The 18,096-nt window shown below is 35.5% G+C and overlaps 1 protein-coding gene and 1 pseudogene across 9 annotated transcripts; one reads left to right on the top strand and one right to left on the bottom strand.

Moving 5' to 3' along the window:
- Window positions 1-462: 462 nt before the first annotated feature.
- Window positions 463-3,100, top strand: LOC104750372 (uncharacterized; annotated as a pseudogene). Its single transcript, XR_015585330.1, has 11 exons — window positions 463-805; window positions 901-1,006; window positions 1,080-1,101; window positions 1,262-1,484; window positions 1,586-1,657; window positions 1,748-1,840; window positions 1,922-1,963; window positions 2,059-2,163; window positions 2,245-2,410; window positions 2,503-2,612; window positions 2,880-3,100. The product of XR_015585330.1 is annotated as an uncharacterized LOC104750372 (transcript).
- Window positions 3,101-7,932: 4,832 nt separating this feature from the next.
- Window positions 7,933-11,900, bottom strand: LOC104750370 (transcription factor MYB3R-2-like). 8 transcript variants are annotated; one of them, XM_010472157.3, is made up of 10 exons: window positions 11,623-11,900; window positions 10,294-10,554; window positions 10,147-10,213; window positions 9,986-10,046; window positions 9,856-9,916; window positions 9,688-9,794; window positions 9,486-9,588; window positions 9,253-9,381; window positions 8,645-9,132; window positions 7,933-8,552 (listed from the first exon to the last, which is right to left on the bottom strand). In XM_010472157.3, the coding sequence occupies exons 2-8, from the start codon at window positions 10,337-10,339 to the stop codon at window positions 9,365-9,367; spliced, it is 462 nt and encodes a 153-aa protein (XP_010470459.1). In that variant the 5' UTR covers window positions 10,340-10,554; window positions 11,623-11,900; the 3' UTR covers window positions 7,933-8,552; window positions 8,645-9,132; window positions 9,253-9,364. The 8 variants fall into 8 exon arrangements, with proteins under 8 accessions (XP_010470459.1, XP_010470460.1, XP_087349244.1 ...); XM_010472158.3 differs by lacking the exon at window positions 9,486-9,588 and having other exon boundaries at window positions 11,623-11,887; XM_087493118.1 differs by lacking the exon at window positions 9,486-9,588 and having other exon boundaries at window positions 9,730-9,771; window positions 11,623-11,887.
- Between the last annotated feature and the right edge of the window lie 6,196 nt (window positions 11,901-18,096).

Genomic DNA, 18,096 nt, shown 5'->3' with positions numbered 1-18,096 from the left:
AATGAACATAATATTCTTAGTCCTTAGTCCTTACTATACCTCATTCTTCTTGTTTTTTTTTTTTTTTTTTTTAATGAAATGTTAAGTTTTGACATTTTATTCTTTTTAGAGTTTGTAAACTCTATATGGTAATGGGCAAGTGAGTAAGTGGTTTATTCGCATGACTTAGCAATGTTGACACCTAAGTTTTTATATATGTTTGAACTTTCATAAGAGAAAGCTCCATATAGTCATCATAAATATGTAGAATGTAATATTGTACCGGTCTTTATAATAAAATAGTGTTTGCATTGCATATAAATTTACTCTTAAATAAGGAAGTCCAGTGAGGCAAAATATTCCATCTGAATTCCACAATTGTTTAAAAACCAAACAAAAAACAAAAGTACATTCAATAGAATTGCTAGCCTATATTAAAAAAAAGTATATCATTCCAAAAGAAAACAATAGTCATAAAATATTTCTCTCTCTCTCTCTCTCCTACCCTCTTGAAACATTACAGATACTTGTAGTGTGAATTCAAAAAGAGCCTATCTAAATTCATAAAGGGTTTAGTTGATTTTATCTTCGTTCTTTAACACCATTAACAGTGATAATGTCTTCATTGTCTAAAGGTTCCTGGCCTCTGGTACTGTTTTTAGTATTGTGGTGCATGGTAGTTAGAGAATCAAACGGGAGCTCCCAACAATGTAAAAGTTGGAAGCATTTCAAAAGTGGAAGATGCTGAGAATTTCCATATCTATTATGGACAAACCTTTAAGTCATCAAGAACGCCATTGATGGCAAGAGCTATCTCCTTATTCAGGTCCTTGCTTCTTATCATTAACTTGTCTTTTTCTTATCTTTTGCTTCCCAATGTATGGTATGGTCCGTGTCTGAAAATCTGAGGATAATATGTAGAACTCTTCTAGAATGGCCGTTCGGACAAAGTATTGTACTTCAGGATTAAGTCATATGTGATTCCACTAATCAACTACTCAGTTGACACTCAATCTTCTCAAGGTATGCTCTGTTTTTTTGCCCTGTTTTGTTTTAGAGACTTTGTTTTTTAGATCTCTCTGTGTTTGCTTATTCAGGAGGCATTCCGTTTCTTTCTTTGAGGTAAACACTCCTTTATAGCTAATTTTAAGATTTGGATTTGCGTTAAATCAGATCTAGATTTGGTTGGCACTAGTGTAAACAATTCTTTAGGATCACGCATTAGAATGGGTGAAAATTTGGTTTCTAAGCAGAACAACAAAGTTTGTTGTTATATCCACAGCTACTTGGATTACTTGGGAGCTTGAAGGGAATAACATCGGAAGCGGTAGCTTCACCGTGTGTTCTGAAACTGTATGAGGCAGGGAAGTGGTTAAGCTTGACGAAGGTGACAACAAGGGCAGGTGTTATCTCAGTTCGCAGCGCATTTCATCAGCGACACTGACCAACCTCAGACTTGCAATTTTGCAAATTTTTTCCCACTCAGTGAAGGCACACCTCTTCAGGTATCAAATTATAATATTTGCATACATTTGAACCTAACCAATAGTGATCAACTTTACACATTTTGATCTGTGTTTATGCTGGTTTTTTAATCTTGAATAAGCGAGCGGAGTGGATCAAATTCCTTGGAGCTTTTACCAATCTTGAAACTAAAGCCAATCAAGTCTATGATGCGGTGAGTGACACAACTCGTGCTTCTCTTTGAAGCAATTGTCTACATGGCCTATTCTTGCTCTTAATAAAGTATGTTTATGGAACCTTGTAGGTTAAAGCAAGCTATACTTGCTTGTCTCAAATGGGTGCCAACAAGAAAAAATCCTTCAAGCCAATTGTAGCCTGGATGGGATATGATCAAAATGTTAAGAAAACTTGATTGTTCTAACTGGTAGTTTTGCTCATCAGTGTTTACGAACTCATGGTGTGTATTTTTTCATTCAAGGGATGCATTTGGAGTTTCACTAAGGAATCACACAAGCTAAAGGTACTCAGGAATGCAACATTTGGAACTTCTAATTACTCCTTTAAATATCTGGAAAGCATCTTTGCAACTGAACATGCTGCTTACAAATACAACAGTTTATAGAAGATGCGGGTGGAGAAAATATCGACAAATCTATAAACAAAGTCTCGTACAATATCACTGATCATGATGATTTGGAAGCACTCCATGCCATTTTATGCGTAAGCGGGACACACTTGTTTTGCTTTTATCTTTTTGATGACCAAAAAACTTATCTGCTTCTACAAATTTGATTTTATTAGACTGTGGATGCGGTGATCGATGAAACGCTATCGTCAGACCCTCAAAATTACACACAGACAACGTTTTTGGCGAACATAAACGTGGATGATAACTCTTGTTTTGCGTTTCTTGCGAATCAGAGCATCTGGAGATATGACAAAAGGGTTAGAAACGGAACAACTCTTGGTAAGAAAGTCTTACTACATTGTTTTTTTTTTTTGTTTTTTTTTCTATCGGTTTAAGCTAACAACCGTGTTTTGGAATTTGAAACTGAGAAGACTGGTACGACGGAGCAATCTCACAACCAAACCTAGTACTGGCTGATATTGTGGAAGCCTTGTTTCCAACGGGAAACTATACAACTTCATACTTCAGAAACATCGCTAAGGTAACAAAACCTAGCCAACCCTAATATCTTACTACTTCGAAATTTTTTTAAATCTCTTCATCACTAAGGTAACAAAATCATTTCCTTGTGATTTAGTTTATATGAATTTATTCCCTAGTTTGGTGGACTAACTACAAACCAAAGCCAGATTGGTCAATAACACAACCCACATATTCATATAATGTAGTTTTAATTCAAGAAAATATCATTTACATTAATTGGTTTCTAAGTTGCATATTTTTTTAACTTCATAATTAAACATGGCAGGGTGAACGAGTCATAAACATTACTTCGGATATGTGTGATAGAGACACATCATTGCCGTTAGTTCCTACAGTTCCAGCTTGTGGATGATGTTCCTATTTTTTAACAGCTCTCCAAGCATTCCACAAGACACGCCGAACGTATTACAGTAAAACCTCTATAAATTAATAATGTTGGTACCAAAAAATTTTATTAATTTATAGTGATATTAATTTATCTATAAATTAATAACTCTTATTTTATAGTATAAATTAATAATTATTAATTTATAGGTATATTTTTAATTGTTTAATTTTTAAAAAATTATGAATTGAGACAATTTTTGCAAAATAAGATTAGAATTTTGGATGTTGTAAATTTTATGGTATTGGAATTGAATTTGAAATAATTAAAAAATATTATTGACAATGAATTACAAATATTATAGATAAATTCACTTATACAAATGACATAAATATTCAAATTTATGAATAAGAATATCAATTATACTATTTTAATAGTCTATCAAACTATCAAAATGTAAATGATGCATATTTAGAAATTGAAAACTTTTAAAAGTCTTAGCTGTTTTATGAAATGTTATAGAATATTTTATATCATTATAGTTTGAAGATACAACATAAAAGTTATTTTATAATATGAGGTTTAAGAGAATCATACTTTACTGTATAAACATATATATATATATATATATATAAATTTACGAAGCAGAAAAAAGTATATGTAAATTTACAAGATTATTAATTTATGATATTATTGGGACTATATTTTACATAGGGATTTCAAAAAAAAAATTATCTTATTATCTTATCGAATTTTTTTATTTTTTACACTGTCCCGACTTGGAACTACCAAAATTTATTAATTTATAGGGTTTATTAATTTATTAATTTATAGAGGTTTTACTGTATTTGGTAATGATAGTTGTTAGAGATTTTGATTTTTTTTTCCAAGATTATTAGGGGATTATGCATTGGACTAAATGGCAGGTTGGTCTAGTTATGTTGGGAAGACCAACAATAATAATCAACTATATATATATTTGCTTAGCTCATTCGTTATGGTTCTTTGGTTTGTTCGGATTGCAAAACTTCTACTTAATTGACTTATATTGGGTTTCATTATGGAAAACTTTGCCTCATATATACTAGTATTTTTTGTAGAATCTTTGTTTTGGAAACTATTAGCATTGAATACCATTAATTATTTAAATCCATATCTAAACAACTTTAGTTAACTTTCTCTACTATTCTTATAACCAAACACTAGATTTTAATCCGCGGTACATCGCGGGCATATACTTTTTATTATAATTTCTATTTTATGTTGTATCTATTTGTTAAATATTGAATGTTTTGTAAATAGAGGAATAACTAAATTTTCTAGTTGTAGTGCGGCTAAATATTTATATTATTTTTTAACCCGCAATACACTTCATGAATCATGACCATTTCTTTGTTATATTTAGTTTGTTTTGTTTAGTGTTTGAGATTCTATTTTGATTTTTAATTATTATAACAACAAATAAGGGATCTAAATACATAATCAGTAATTATACGCTGTGATTAAGTCACATTTTTCCTAATAATTTAATTATTTTATACAACTTAGTTAAATCAACTTGATTTTAGGTCAAATATTCTAATATTAGTAGTGTTGATAAATAATTAAATGAAGACTTAACCCGTATTAACACAAATTTAATAATATTTTATTAATTTCAACATGTTCTCTTTATAACTCATCTACTACATAACCACATTATATAGTATTTTAGAATTTTAGAATTTCACATATTCATAATAATTAATTTTTTATTAAGTTTATATATGTTAATTATAATATTTAAATAATTGTCAATCGAAGCTCACAGATTTTTGAAAACAACATGGGAATTAAATTGTTTTTTTCTTTGTTTACGAAGAATTCAGATATAGAATATCTTCAAAACACAACATAATGTATGGTTAAATATATGATAGTTTATATTTCCACAACATAATGTATGGTTATTTTTTTAACTGAAATAAAATGTAAACTATTTAGGAAACAAAATCTGGAGTAATGTTAGTTTTGGAAATTTTTTAGGGGTTAATGTTGTAAATAATTTTTTAAATAAACAAAAGTAAAAGGGCATAACACAAATGTACTTCAAAAATGTTAATATAGATAATTAAAATATTTTAAATATCCATATATATAAATTTTTAATAATTAATATTGATACTAGATTTTAAAACTCGCGGTACACCGCGTGCATATAATTTTTATTATTATCTATATTTTATGTTGTATTTGTTCGTTAAGTATTGGATGTTTTGTAAATAGATGATTTTCCGGCCATTTATACGGCTAAATATTTATATTAATTTTTTAACCGCAATATACTTCATGACCATTTGTTTGTTATATTTAGTTTGTTTTGTTTAATGTTTGAAATTCTATTTTGATTTTTAATTATTATAAAAATTAAGAGATTTGAAAACATAATAAGTCATTTATACGCTATGATTAAGTCACATTGTTCCTAATGATTTAACTATTTTATACAAGCTTAGTTAAATCAACTTGAATTTATATGTCCAATATTCTAATATTAATAGTGTTGAAAAATAATAAAATGAGGATTTAACCCGTGCTAGTACAAATTTAATGATATTTTCTTAATTTCAAAATGTCCTCTTTATAACTCATCTACTATATAACCATATTACATAGTATTTTTAATTTTTTTTAATTTTACATATTCGTAATATTTTTAAAATTTATTAAGTTGATATATACATATATATTAATTATAATATTTAAATAAATGTGAATCGAAATTCTTCTTACGTTAAAAATCAAAGCTAACATGTATTGGAAAACAAAATGGGAATTAAACTGTTGTTTTCTTTGTTTGCAAATGATTCAGAGATAGAATATCTTCAAAACACAATAGAATGTGTAGTTAAATATATCATAGTTTCTGTTTCCATAATTATTTTGCTGTAATTTGTTTTAGTTGGAATGGAATGTAAAATATTTAGGAAACAAAATCTGAAATAATGGTATTTTTGAAATATATAGGGATTATATTTGTAAATAAGTTTTTAAATAAATACAAATAAAAGGATAGAACCCAAAATGTACTTCAAAAATGTATATATAGATTTAGAAGATGTATTTGATATTTAAATTTTTTATTTTTTTATCATTTTTGTTTGAAATTAATTTTAATTGTTATGAATCATATTATAATAGATAAAGTTAATAAAACTGTATTTTTCTGAATATGTTGTGATTTAATTTTTTTTAAACGGACATATATTACCAATTAATATAAAAATGTGTGTTCAACATACATATATATTAAATTTACTGTATATAATAAATAAATTTTAAATGTTTAAGAAGTTTAAAATAAATAAATGATATATCTAAACTTAATAAAAAATTTAAAATATTATAATTTTAAATAACATAGACGAGTTATATTGCATGACGTCATATATATATATATATAACGGGACGATTTTGAATCAACAATAATCATAATAAAATACCATTAATCTGATACTTCAATACAGGTTAAATTTTAATTTTAATATTTTAACAACACCAATGTATGTCAAACTTAAATAAGATTGTGTTAAACAAATATAGTTCTAGGGTATATCGCGAGTTTAATTTGAGTTATTGTGACACCTCGGTTTCAGAGACTTGCGGAAAGGTTTAAAAGAATTGATTTGACCACCTATGTCACCAAAGTACACTTATCTTTTCGGTCAAGGGTCCGGAGAGAACTCCAGAGTTAAGCGTGCTTGAGCTGGAGTAGTCTTAGGATGGGTGACCTTCCGGGAAGTGACTGTCGGAACTGTGCGAGTGAGGACAAAACACAAGCAAAGATAATGTGGTGATTTGTAGGGATGATAAAAAGTCTTTAAAATCTTCCGGACGTAGCAGACTGACCGTCGGATAAAGATGGGCTCACGTGCCTAGTGAGAGGAAGTGAGGCCCATTAAGGAAAGTGGGCCCATGGACTGGGATTGAAAATGGGGCCCACTAAGAAGTGGCGGTCGGGGTGTTACAAGTGGTATCAGAGCCGAACCCAGATGAGTGTGGAGTCGAGTGGGCTCACACCGTCAGGGGGTGACGGTCTTGATGCGCAACGAAGACGTTGCGATCTGTTAGTAGGAGTGAATTATGACACCCCGGTTTCAGAGACTTGCGGAGATGTTTAAAAAAATTGATTTGGCCACCTATGTCACCAATGTGCACTTATCTTTTTGGTCAAGGGTCATGAGAGAACTCTAGAGTTAATCGTGCTTGAGCTGGAGTAGTATCAGGAGGGGTGGCCTTCCGAGAAGTGATTGTCGGAACTGTGCGAGTGAGAACAAAACACAGGGAAAGATCATGTGGTCATTTGTAGGGACGATAATAAGTTTTTAAAATCTCTCGGACGTAGCAAACCGACCGTCAAATAGAGATGGACTCAAAGGCATAGTGAGAGGATGTAAGACCCATTAAGGAAAGTGGGCCCATGCACTGAGATTGGACATGAGGCGCATTAAGAAGTGGCGGTCAGGACGTTACAGTTATTAATTGAACTGTTTAATTTATCCATATATAATAATAAACTTTTAAGAAGTTTAAAATATTATAATTGAAAATAATAGAAATGAGTTATATTGTAGGATAAGTTATATATGACATGACATGGTTGAATTGATTTAATACTAAAAAATAAAATATTATTAATATGATACTTCAATATGGATTAAATCCTCATTTTACTATTTTAATAATACCAATATAAAATATATGGAATCAAACTGATATGATTATGATTGTATTATACAAATATTGTTGTGCGGTATACCGCAGGTTATATACACAATCACTAGAATTAACAAAATAGTACATTAACAAAACTAATATTAAAAAATACATTAACAAAAAATTAAAATTAAAACTTGTTCCGCGGTATACTGGAGATCATCTAGTCTTAATTAAAAACAAAGATAACCGACCTAATTCTTTGGATTTGTGTAGATATGAAGAGGATTAAATCATATCACCTAAATATGTAAACTTTATATCTTGTAATTATGTCTTATACTTGATCAGCAAGTCATAGCCTTGTATATATGTTGTACAATGCTATTCTTAATGATCATCAATCACATTAATCTTATATGGTATCAGAGCTGATCGCTCCTAACCTAACCTAAACTTCTAACCGCTTCTTCTTTCTCACGTCTCCTTCTCCTTCATCCTCTACTCTCTTTTTCTGCAAAAACCATGTCTTCCTCAAACACAAACGCCCAAAACCCAGAGGTCGCTGCCTCCACTGAAGTTGTTCCTCTCAACACCTTCTCTATGCTCAACATCAACATGGACAACGTGACAAAAGTCACTGCCTCCAACTACCTTATGTGGAGCCGTCAAGTCCACGCTCTCGTCGATGGCTATGATCTGGTTCCATTTCTCGACTCTGCCATCACCAAACTGGATCCCACAATCACCAAGAATGGGATTACCTCTGCTAACCCAACCTTCACCGTGTGAAAACGCCAGGACAAGCTGATCTACAAAGCTATTCTTGGTGCCATCTCCATCTCTTTCCAACCAATTCTCTCTCGAGCTTTCACGGCTGCTGAAATATGGGATACCTTGGTAACCACCTATGCCAACCTAAGCAAGAGTCACGATCGTCAACTCAAGCACCAACTTGATGTCTGGAAGAAAGAATCTCGTATTATTGTTGAGTATTTTCAAGGACTTACCATCAATTTTGATCAACTTTCTCTTCTGGGAAAACCTGAAACCTATGAAGATCAGATTGATTACATCCTCGATGGTCTTCCCGAGGACTACAAACCCATCATTGATAAGACTAAAGCTCACGACACTCCCCGCCCCCCTCACTCTCGAAACTCCATGAGAAGCTCCTCAATTATGAAGCAAAGTTGCTTGCCTCTGCTCCCACTACTTCCTCTTTTTCGATCTCTGTGAACTACACCAACAACCTTCCTCGCTCTTTCAAGAACAATCACCAGCGTCCAAAAACAACTCTCCATCAACCTGGTCTAACTAGCAGCACTCTGCTAGTCATCGGACTCCTAAAACTTATCTCAGACGCTGTCAAATCTGTGGTACAAAAGGACACTCAGCAAAACGTTGTCCACAGTTTCAGCCTATTCATGCTTACTCTATTTGACAAAACGTTGTCCACACTCGGCAATTCCAGTGGTTCTTAATATTGTTCTTCGTCCTGTGAGTTTCCATGACCAAGATTTTAGAGAGAAATAAAAGGCAAACCAGCCCCACTATCTCTTCATCTAAAACCTGACAAAGTTGATCAGTATTATTCTAAGTTATAATTAGCACAAACCTTCCAGGCAAGAGCTTGGCAATCTCTGCCCACCTATTGCCGTGTTCTCTTTGTGATTGAACGAGAATGAGTTCCTCTTCTCTAGTCCACACAGTTTTTATAATAGTCGGATTCAAATGATTATGCCACCTAAAATACATAACAAAAAATTAACATAACCAGCTTTATGGGAAAAATGTGATGCATGGAAACCAAATGCGAAAAGAAAAACAATGTAAAAGGTCTTTCACGACATTGCTTGCCGATGCGACCAGGGAGTTGCTTTGAAATTTTCGACCATTGAGGCCTATCATTCTTCATATGATTCTCAACCAATTTACTTAAGAGGTCATCTTCCTGTTTATATATATATATAGCAAGAGATATGACCACTCAGTACTAATGAAACAACGTCGGTATAGCTAGCATATATCGATAAAGGAAACCAAAAATTACATCTTTTGTCCAATTTCCTTTGTAGAGGTTTGGATCAAGAACCTTTAGCCAACGGTGCTGACACTGGACTTCGCTCCTCTTGTCCTTCAATCCAGGAACACGCTCAACTAAACAAAGAGACCAAGAGTTACAAATTTGGTTTTAGAGTATAACAATAATATCAATTACCAATATTTTTCCAGCTGGTAAGCCCTTTGTACATCTGCACAACATTCGTCCAAAGTTCGTCCTGTAGATGATGCATGGAAAAAATAATTCAATCACACAAAACATGAAAACTTGCAAAAGATCTACATACCTCTTCAGAAGTCCATCCTCCTTTAGTTGATCTTCTCGTAGGACCACTCACTCTTTTGCATCTTTTACCACAAAAAAAACAAAAAAAAAAAACAAAATCCATCATAATAAGTAGCCACAATATATGTATACAATTCAGAAACGAACAAAATTAAAATATACCCTCGAGAAAAGTCAATTGAAAGGGTAGAAATAACTTGGGTGGCGGCACTGATACCAGACTCGGATTCTGATCGATTCAAATCATTAGATTCTGTCATCATAGTTCCTCAACAATTTTGTAAAAACCTAATCCGAATTCATGCTTACTCTCAGCCTCTACTGCTGCCCACTCCACCAACCTCATGGATGCCATGTGCTAACCTTGCTCATGCCTCAAGCTCAAATCCATGGCTCATGGACTCTAGCTCCACTCACCACATCAGTTCTAATCTAGCCAACTTGTCAGCCGTACACCGGTGGCGATGAAGTTCTCATCAGTGATGGCAGTGCTTCCCATTGTCAATACAGTTTCCACTTCTCTTCCTTCTTCAACATGTTCACTCTCTCCTACAAATATTCTTCATGTACCTAATATCCAAAAGAATTTGATCTCAGTTTATGGCTTATGCAATGGCAATAACTTGTCTATTGAATTTTTTCCCGGCCTCCTTTCAAGTGAAGGATCTCAGCTCGGGGGACCCGCCTACTCCAAGGAAGGACTAAAAATGAACTATAAGAGTGGCCAATTCCAAAAGTAACTACATTTGCAACTCTCACAGTAAAGACTTTAGTCTCCGAGTTGCACTCAAGACATGGGCATCCTTCTCGTCTGATTATCAAAACTGTTATTTCAAAAAATTTCTTTACCATTTTCTGAATCTTTATCCAAACAGTTGTCATGCGTTGATTGCTTTTCAATAGAATTCATAAACTAGCTTTTTTCTCAAACCTCCATCTCTTCTACAAGACCTATGCAATTTATCTTTATCGACCTGTGGACTTTTACAATTCTCTCCATAGACTCCTTTAAGCACTATTTCATTATTTTTTACCACTTCACTCGATACACCTGGTTCTATCCACTAAATCTGAAATCTCATGTCAAAGACACCTTCATAAGATTCAAAGCTCTCACTGAAACCCGGTTTCAAACAAAAATTGGTACTCTCTTCTCCGATAACGGTGGAGAATTCATTGCCCTCCATGATTTCCTATCTACCGCCAGTATCACTTAATGTCTCCTCCTCACACACCCGAACACAATGTTCTCGCCGAAAGACACCATCATCATATCATTGAAACTGGCCTCTCTCTTCTTCACAAAATCAAATATTCCAATCACCTACTGGTCTTACGCCTTTGTCACTGTTGTCTATATCATAAACAGACTTCCCACTTCAGTTCTCTCTCTATCTTCTTTGTTTCATCGTCTATTTGGGACACCTCATAACTATTCCAAACTCAAAATTTTTGGCTGCCTCTATATTCCATGGCTAAGACCATCCCGTTTTTACAAACTTAAAACCCGTTCTACCCCATGCATCTTTCTCGGTTACTCTCTCACCCATAGCGCCTTTTTTTCCTCGATCCCTCAACACAACACTTATATGTTTCTCGCCATGTCCAATTTGATGAAAATCGATTTCCATTTCATACCTTATCCATGGTGCCCAATGTATCTGAGCCAATCGGCGATTGGATTCCTCCACTGACGGAAGGTCCGCTCACTGCAGCACCGCTCGTAGACGTCGTGAGATCTTCTCCGGTGACCCTAGGCTCAAATCATTCATCATCACCGGTAACCTCCACATCGTCAATCCATGCCACTCTCTCGCCGTTTCTTTCTACCACCGATCCGATTCCGACATCATCATCTTCACTCGTCGGTGCTTTGTTTTCCTCATCACCCACATCTCTCAATACTCCTTTGGAGCACAATATCACTAATTCGGCTCATTCTTCTCGACCCACAAGCCCATCAGCATCAACATCTCACTCCAGACCATCACGCAAAAGCCCAATAACACCATCAAGTCCACCAAACAATCAGGGCCCAAGTGTTACTCCTTCATCGCGATCTGCCTCACCGACTGTATCTCCTCTTGCTGCGGTTCTTCCACCACCACCACTCATAAATCATCACCCATGGCCACTAGAACCAAGAAAAGGATTGTCAAAACCAATTCCAAGTACGCCCTTGCCATCTCCAAACAAGCTGTCGAACCATGCACGGTGATTCAAGCCCATGCCGATGAAAAATGGCGGGCTGCCATGTCTAATGAATTCATCTCCCAGATATGTTACTTTACCTGGTCTCTGTTTCCTCCTGCTCTAGGACAAAACGTCCTTGATATGAAATGGATTTTTCGATTGAAGGACTCACCTAAAGGGTCTATGCATAGATACAAAGCAAGGTTCGTCGCCAAAGGGTATAATATACGCAAGGGCATCGACTATACTGAGACTTTTAGTCCAGTGATCAAGGCAACTACTCTTCGTATTGTTCTTCAAACCATCATCAACTTTGATTGGACAATCTAACATCTTGACGTCAACAACGCATTCCTTCAAGGGTCTTTAACTAAGGAGGTGTATGTCAAGTAACGAGGGTTTTGTCGATGTCAATTGCCCTAATCATGTGTGTTGCCTCCATAAGGTCTCTATGGCCTTAAACATGCTCTTTGTGCTTGGTATGAGGAACTCAAACGTTTGATCCTTTGTGCATGTTTCAAAAAATCCTTGGCGGATGATTCTCTTTTCATTCTTCACCTTGGAACTCGGCTTATTTACATCATGTTCTACGTGGACAACATAATCGTCACTAGAAACAACAACACTATCCTCCAACAAACTCTTCAATCCCTAGCACAACGTTTCAGACTCAAAGACCCCAAAGATATACACTACTTTCTTGGTCTTGAAGCACGCCATGAAGATGTATTTAATGTTATAGAACAAAATGGTGAATTAAGAGGGTTGTGCTTGATTTACGCGTTTGCGAATAGGTTGTATTTGCTTTTTTATTCTAGTGAAATCGAAATCTGGACATGGTCCCTGGGAGTAGGAAAAACCGAACCTTGTTAACAAAGTTCTTATGTTATTTACTTTCTGCACTTTATTATTGTCTCATCCGCATTTACAAGTGGTATCAGAGCGGGTTCTCGATAGAGATTAAGTCTAGTTTCGGGTAGATCAAGGTTGAGGGTAGTTCAGGAAGTAAGGCATAGCTTTGAATTATTTGTGATGAATTCATACAGAGAAGGCACATCTATGTCAAGACCACCATTGCTTGATTCAACGAATTACGAGTATTGGAAGGTTCGTATGCAAGCGTTTATTAGTAACCTTGATGAAGATTGCTGGAATTCGATTGAGCTTGGTTGGGAGCCTCCTAAAGTTGTGGATGAGAAAGGGGTTGAGAGTCTTAAGCCTAGGGACAAGTGGACTGTTGTAGAGAAAAAGCTATCAAGTTGTAATTCGACAGTCAAGACAGCGATTTATAACTGTATGAGAAGGTGATTAACTAAAAATTAGGTTTAGGAAGCGTAAACTTAATTCATTTTTCACAGTTTTACTAATACAAGTGAGATTAGTCGATCACTTTATTCTCAAGTGGTTTATTTTAGAGGTCAAGTGGACATCAGCCAGTCTTTTTTTTAGCATAGAAAATGGTCGGTCGATCAGTGAAAATGTTTATGAGTGATCATCTCTACGGTTAGTCTTTAAGATGTTATGTCTATTGAATCAAGGTTTAAGAATTTCAAGAAGATTAAAAGTAAAACTCACTTTATTTGCTTAAGAAAAATCACTTAAAAACTTAAGTTCTCTTCTCTCAAATCTCTATTCTCTCACGTCTAATGTCACAACTCAACATTAGAGTTTATATAGAGAAGAGGTAAATATTTTTCCTATCAACCTTTAGGAAATATTACATAATTTAGATAACTCCCAAATCTTTAGATATGTATATTTAGATATCTCCTAAATATACTTAGCTTGATCCCCAAGCTATTTCAAGCTTACACCAACATTGTCCCCTCTAAGCTTGAAATCATCTTCCTTCACATCTTGTACTCCAATAAGACTTCTCATTTCCTTAAATTTGATCCTTGCAAGTCCCTTTGTTAAAATGACAGCCTTTTGCACACTCCCGGGAACATGCTCAACCTCTATCTGCTCACACTCAACACATTCGCGGATGAAATGGTACCTAGTATGTATGTGCTTGCTCCGACCGTGAAACACCGGGTTCTTAGTAAGTGCAATGGCAGACTTGTTATCAACACGAAGTGTTACCCTCTCACTTGTCGCACCAGTGGACTCTCCAGGAAGGTCTTGTAACCAAATCACATGTTTTGCTGCCTCCGTGGCTGCCATGAATTCTGCCTCACATGAGGATAAAGCCACCGTCTCTTGTTTCTGCGTACACCATGTGATAGGACACCCATCAAGGTAAAAGATATGACCAGTTGTACTCTTATCGTCATCCTCATCCACGTTGTGACTACTATCACTGTAGCAAACCAGTCCGCTCTTATCCATACGGTTAAACACGAGACCATAGGAGACTGTCCCATGCAAGTATCAAAGGACTTGCTTTAATGCTGCTCCATGCGACACCTTCGGTTCATGTATATACCTGCTTAGTACACCAACGGAATAAGAGAGATCAGGCCGTGTTGAGTAAATACCTTAAGCACCCAATGTTCCTTCTATATTCTTGTCCATCGATACACTCTTCTCTTGCTTCTTTAGACAGTTTCAACCCCGAGTCCATTGGTATTTGAACCAGATTGCATTTACTCATTCCAGCTTCCTTAAGAATCTTCTACGCATATTTTTCTTGTTTGAGCACTATACTACCGTTAAGCTGAACAACTTAGATTCCAAGGTAATAAGTCAACTTTCCCAAGTCACTCATTACAAACTTTGAGGCCATTCCTCTCTTGAAATCGAGTATCATGCTTAAACCCGAACCTGTGACCAAGAGGTCATCCACATAAACTGCAACAAGAAGAAGGTGACCCTGTTCTTGTTTATGATACAATGACGGTTCCTTCAAGCACCTTATGAACTTGAGTTCCTTAAGAATCTCGTTTAGCTTGTGATTCCAAGCCCTAGGCGCTTGTCTTAATCCGTAAAGTGCTTTATTCAGCTTATACACTTTATCCTCTCCTCCCTCGACTGTAAATCCTTCCCGCTGAGTTAGGTATACTACTTCCTTTAGTCCACCGTGAAGAAACGCGGTTTTGATGTCAAGATGGTGAACTTCCCACCCGTGAGAATCTGCCATTGCAATGATGAACCGTACCGTCTCAATCCTTGCTACCGGAGCAAATACCTCATCGAAGTCAACACCATGTTTCTGCACATAACCTCTAGCCACCAGCCTCGCTTTGTGTTTGTTAATGCTTCCGTCTGAGTTTTTTTTTCAGCTTAAACACCCACTTCAAACCAATTGGCTTAACTCCAGAAGGAAGATCAACTAAGTCCCAAGTTTTGTTCTTTTCAATGGAAAAGATTTCTTCTTCACACGCTTCTCTCCATGCTTTAAGCTGTTTGGCTTCATCATAATCCCATGGTTCTCCATTCACTACTTGTAACAGTTTCTCACTCTCCAATTCAGCCATCAAAACATAATTATCAAGATATTTGGGCTTTATAACTTGTCGCTGCGATCTCCTCAACATCGGCTGACTCTGTTCTTGTACAGATACATCCTCTGTTTCGAGCCTGGGAATATCATTTGTGGTTTCATCTCCATCAACGTCACTCTCATCTTTCTCTGTATCATGTTCTGCTTCAGGATTTCTGATCAACAGGTCAATTAAAACCCAATGTGTACTCCACCACGATCTAATGGTATCGTTGTAACACTTCAGGATCGAATCCACAGGGACCAAGCAATGCACTATGAAACTATGAAGATCAAATATAGCTAAGACAAAAGAGGAAGTTTGTGAAACAAGTAATAATTAAACAAACGGAAAGTAAATAAGTTGTTTCTAAATCAAAAAGGAAATATTGGGCACATGGAATCTATGGGGAATATAATCTCGGACTAAGGTGGTTAGATGGGGATGCATTAGACACAGTTCTAAAACTCAAATCACGGTTGTAAAGCTAACCTACTTTCGCAGCGTTAACAATTTATGCAATGAATTCACTAAACCCTAAACCGTCATTTGGATCTAGCAAACCAAGCAAGCAATAAAAGTTCAAGTTTGATCTGTTCACAAGGTGCCTCAACTTCATCTTTTGTTGGCTAAAGTCCACCTTTCTCACCTAAGTTATTTTCCAGCAACTCAACAACACTTTTGGTGCCACGATGAATTAAACCTATGATCATAAACTAGGTAGCTAATCTAGTTTAGGCTTTAAGAACAACTATATATGAAGAACAAAAGAGATCAACCCCAAATCTAAAACACCATCATTAGAGAATCATAAACCCCTTTGAAACCCAAAACCCAATAGAGAAACTACTCAGACATGGAGAAACAGAAACAGCAAATTAAAGATGAAGAAAACATAATTGAATTGCAAAAGAATAGAAAATAGGGTTTAGAAATCTTCTCCAAAGTGTCAAGAAGGATTAGAGATCTTCTCTCCCAGCTCTATATACAAAATAGTCTCCGAAAATAAAGCTTATGTCTTTGGAGGCTGAGCCTCTAACTTAAATATCAAAATAAAACCCTAAACGTTGATTTAAAACAAAAAAAGGAAAACTTGAGTCGGGTACGGGACTGGTCGATCCCGAATGCGGATCAGCCGATCTTGGATGTTTTTTTCTGTTTGCTCCATCTGCTTGCTAGTCCGATCAGTCTTCACCAAACTGGCTCCAGAAGCTTGTTTTGATCCCCAAAACACTCAGCTTCCTTCCAAAGTAACCTATAACCTATACAAACTCTCAAAAGACTAAAAAGACTCTAAAAACACACTTTGACTCAATAAAAGACCCAAAACAAATATAAAACTATGGTTAAAAACCTATAAAATACAGACACATCAATTTCCTTCTTCGACTGCATCTTCTCCTTGAAGACCATTGTTTCCAAACTCCCCAAACTTGAACCTTAACACTCCTGGTTTTCCAGATTCTTCACTAACTACACTGCTCCATTCCCATCCTTTTGATTCATCAAAGACCACGTTCCTACTGACCACAATTCTTCGAGTAGTTGGGTGTAACAACCGATAGGCCTTCGTACCGAGGTGAACTAACGGTCTTGAACAATCGTCCAGCTTCTTGAGAAGCGGTGTCTATGTTTTTGCAAGCCCGATACATCCAAAGACACGAAGATGCTCGATATTTGGTTTCCGTCCCTTGAAGACCTCATACAGAGTTTTCTCGATCAAGACCCTTGTTGCAACTCTGTTTAGAAGATACGTAGCATGTTTTACCGCCTCACTCCACAAGTAATTGGGTACTTTAATATGCTTCAACGTGCTCCTGGTCATCTCTATTAATGTTCTATTCCTCCTCTCTACCACTCCGTTCTGTGTAGGAGAATATGGTGCGGTCAAATGTCTCTCAATTCCAGTGGTTTCACAAAACAAGTTGAATTCGTGTGACGTGAATTCTCCTCCCCGATCTGTCCGGAATGTCTTGATTATGGCACCAGTCTCTTTCTCCACTTGCAGCTTAAATTTCTTGAGATCGAGATCTCAAGAAACGACTAGGCATGTGACTCCCACGTTTTAGTTGATGTTTAGAAACTGCTTCCCAAATCCCAACAGAGATCTCTACATTGAAAGCTTCTTCAGCAGATTTAGACACAGATCTGGCAAGTATCTTCGGCAGATGGGTGCATGTACGAAGGTGATTGAAAACGAGGTAAAACTTCAGGGAAAGACAAATCCTAAAGGTAATTAGTGTTTTACTTTATTCATCTTATTAGGTTGCGTTCTACCTATTCTAATAAAAAATAAATAAAACAAATTGTTTAGTGATTGTTGGAGAAGATGCAAATCACTTTTAATGGATTATGTGAGAGTACAGTTTTGCAGCTTTTCTTGTCACTTTGATTCAGTTTTGACATATTGAATAAGAACTTGAGAGTATTGTTTAATGGATTATGTTTGGTTTTGAAATTTCTAACAATGTTTATTCTTTGATGAATCACATGT

Source organism: Camelina sativa, chromosome 16 (genome assembly GCF_030686135.1).
Source record: "Camelina sativa cultivar CO46 ecotype springtype chromosome 16, ASM3068613v1".
NCBI lineage: Eukaryota > Viridiplantae > Streptophyta > Magnoliopsida > Brassicales > Brassicaceae > Camelina > Camelina sativa.
Note: the sequence above shows the minus strand (reverse complement) of the source record. Positions and strands in the feature narration are given on the sequence as shown.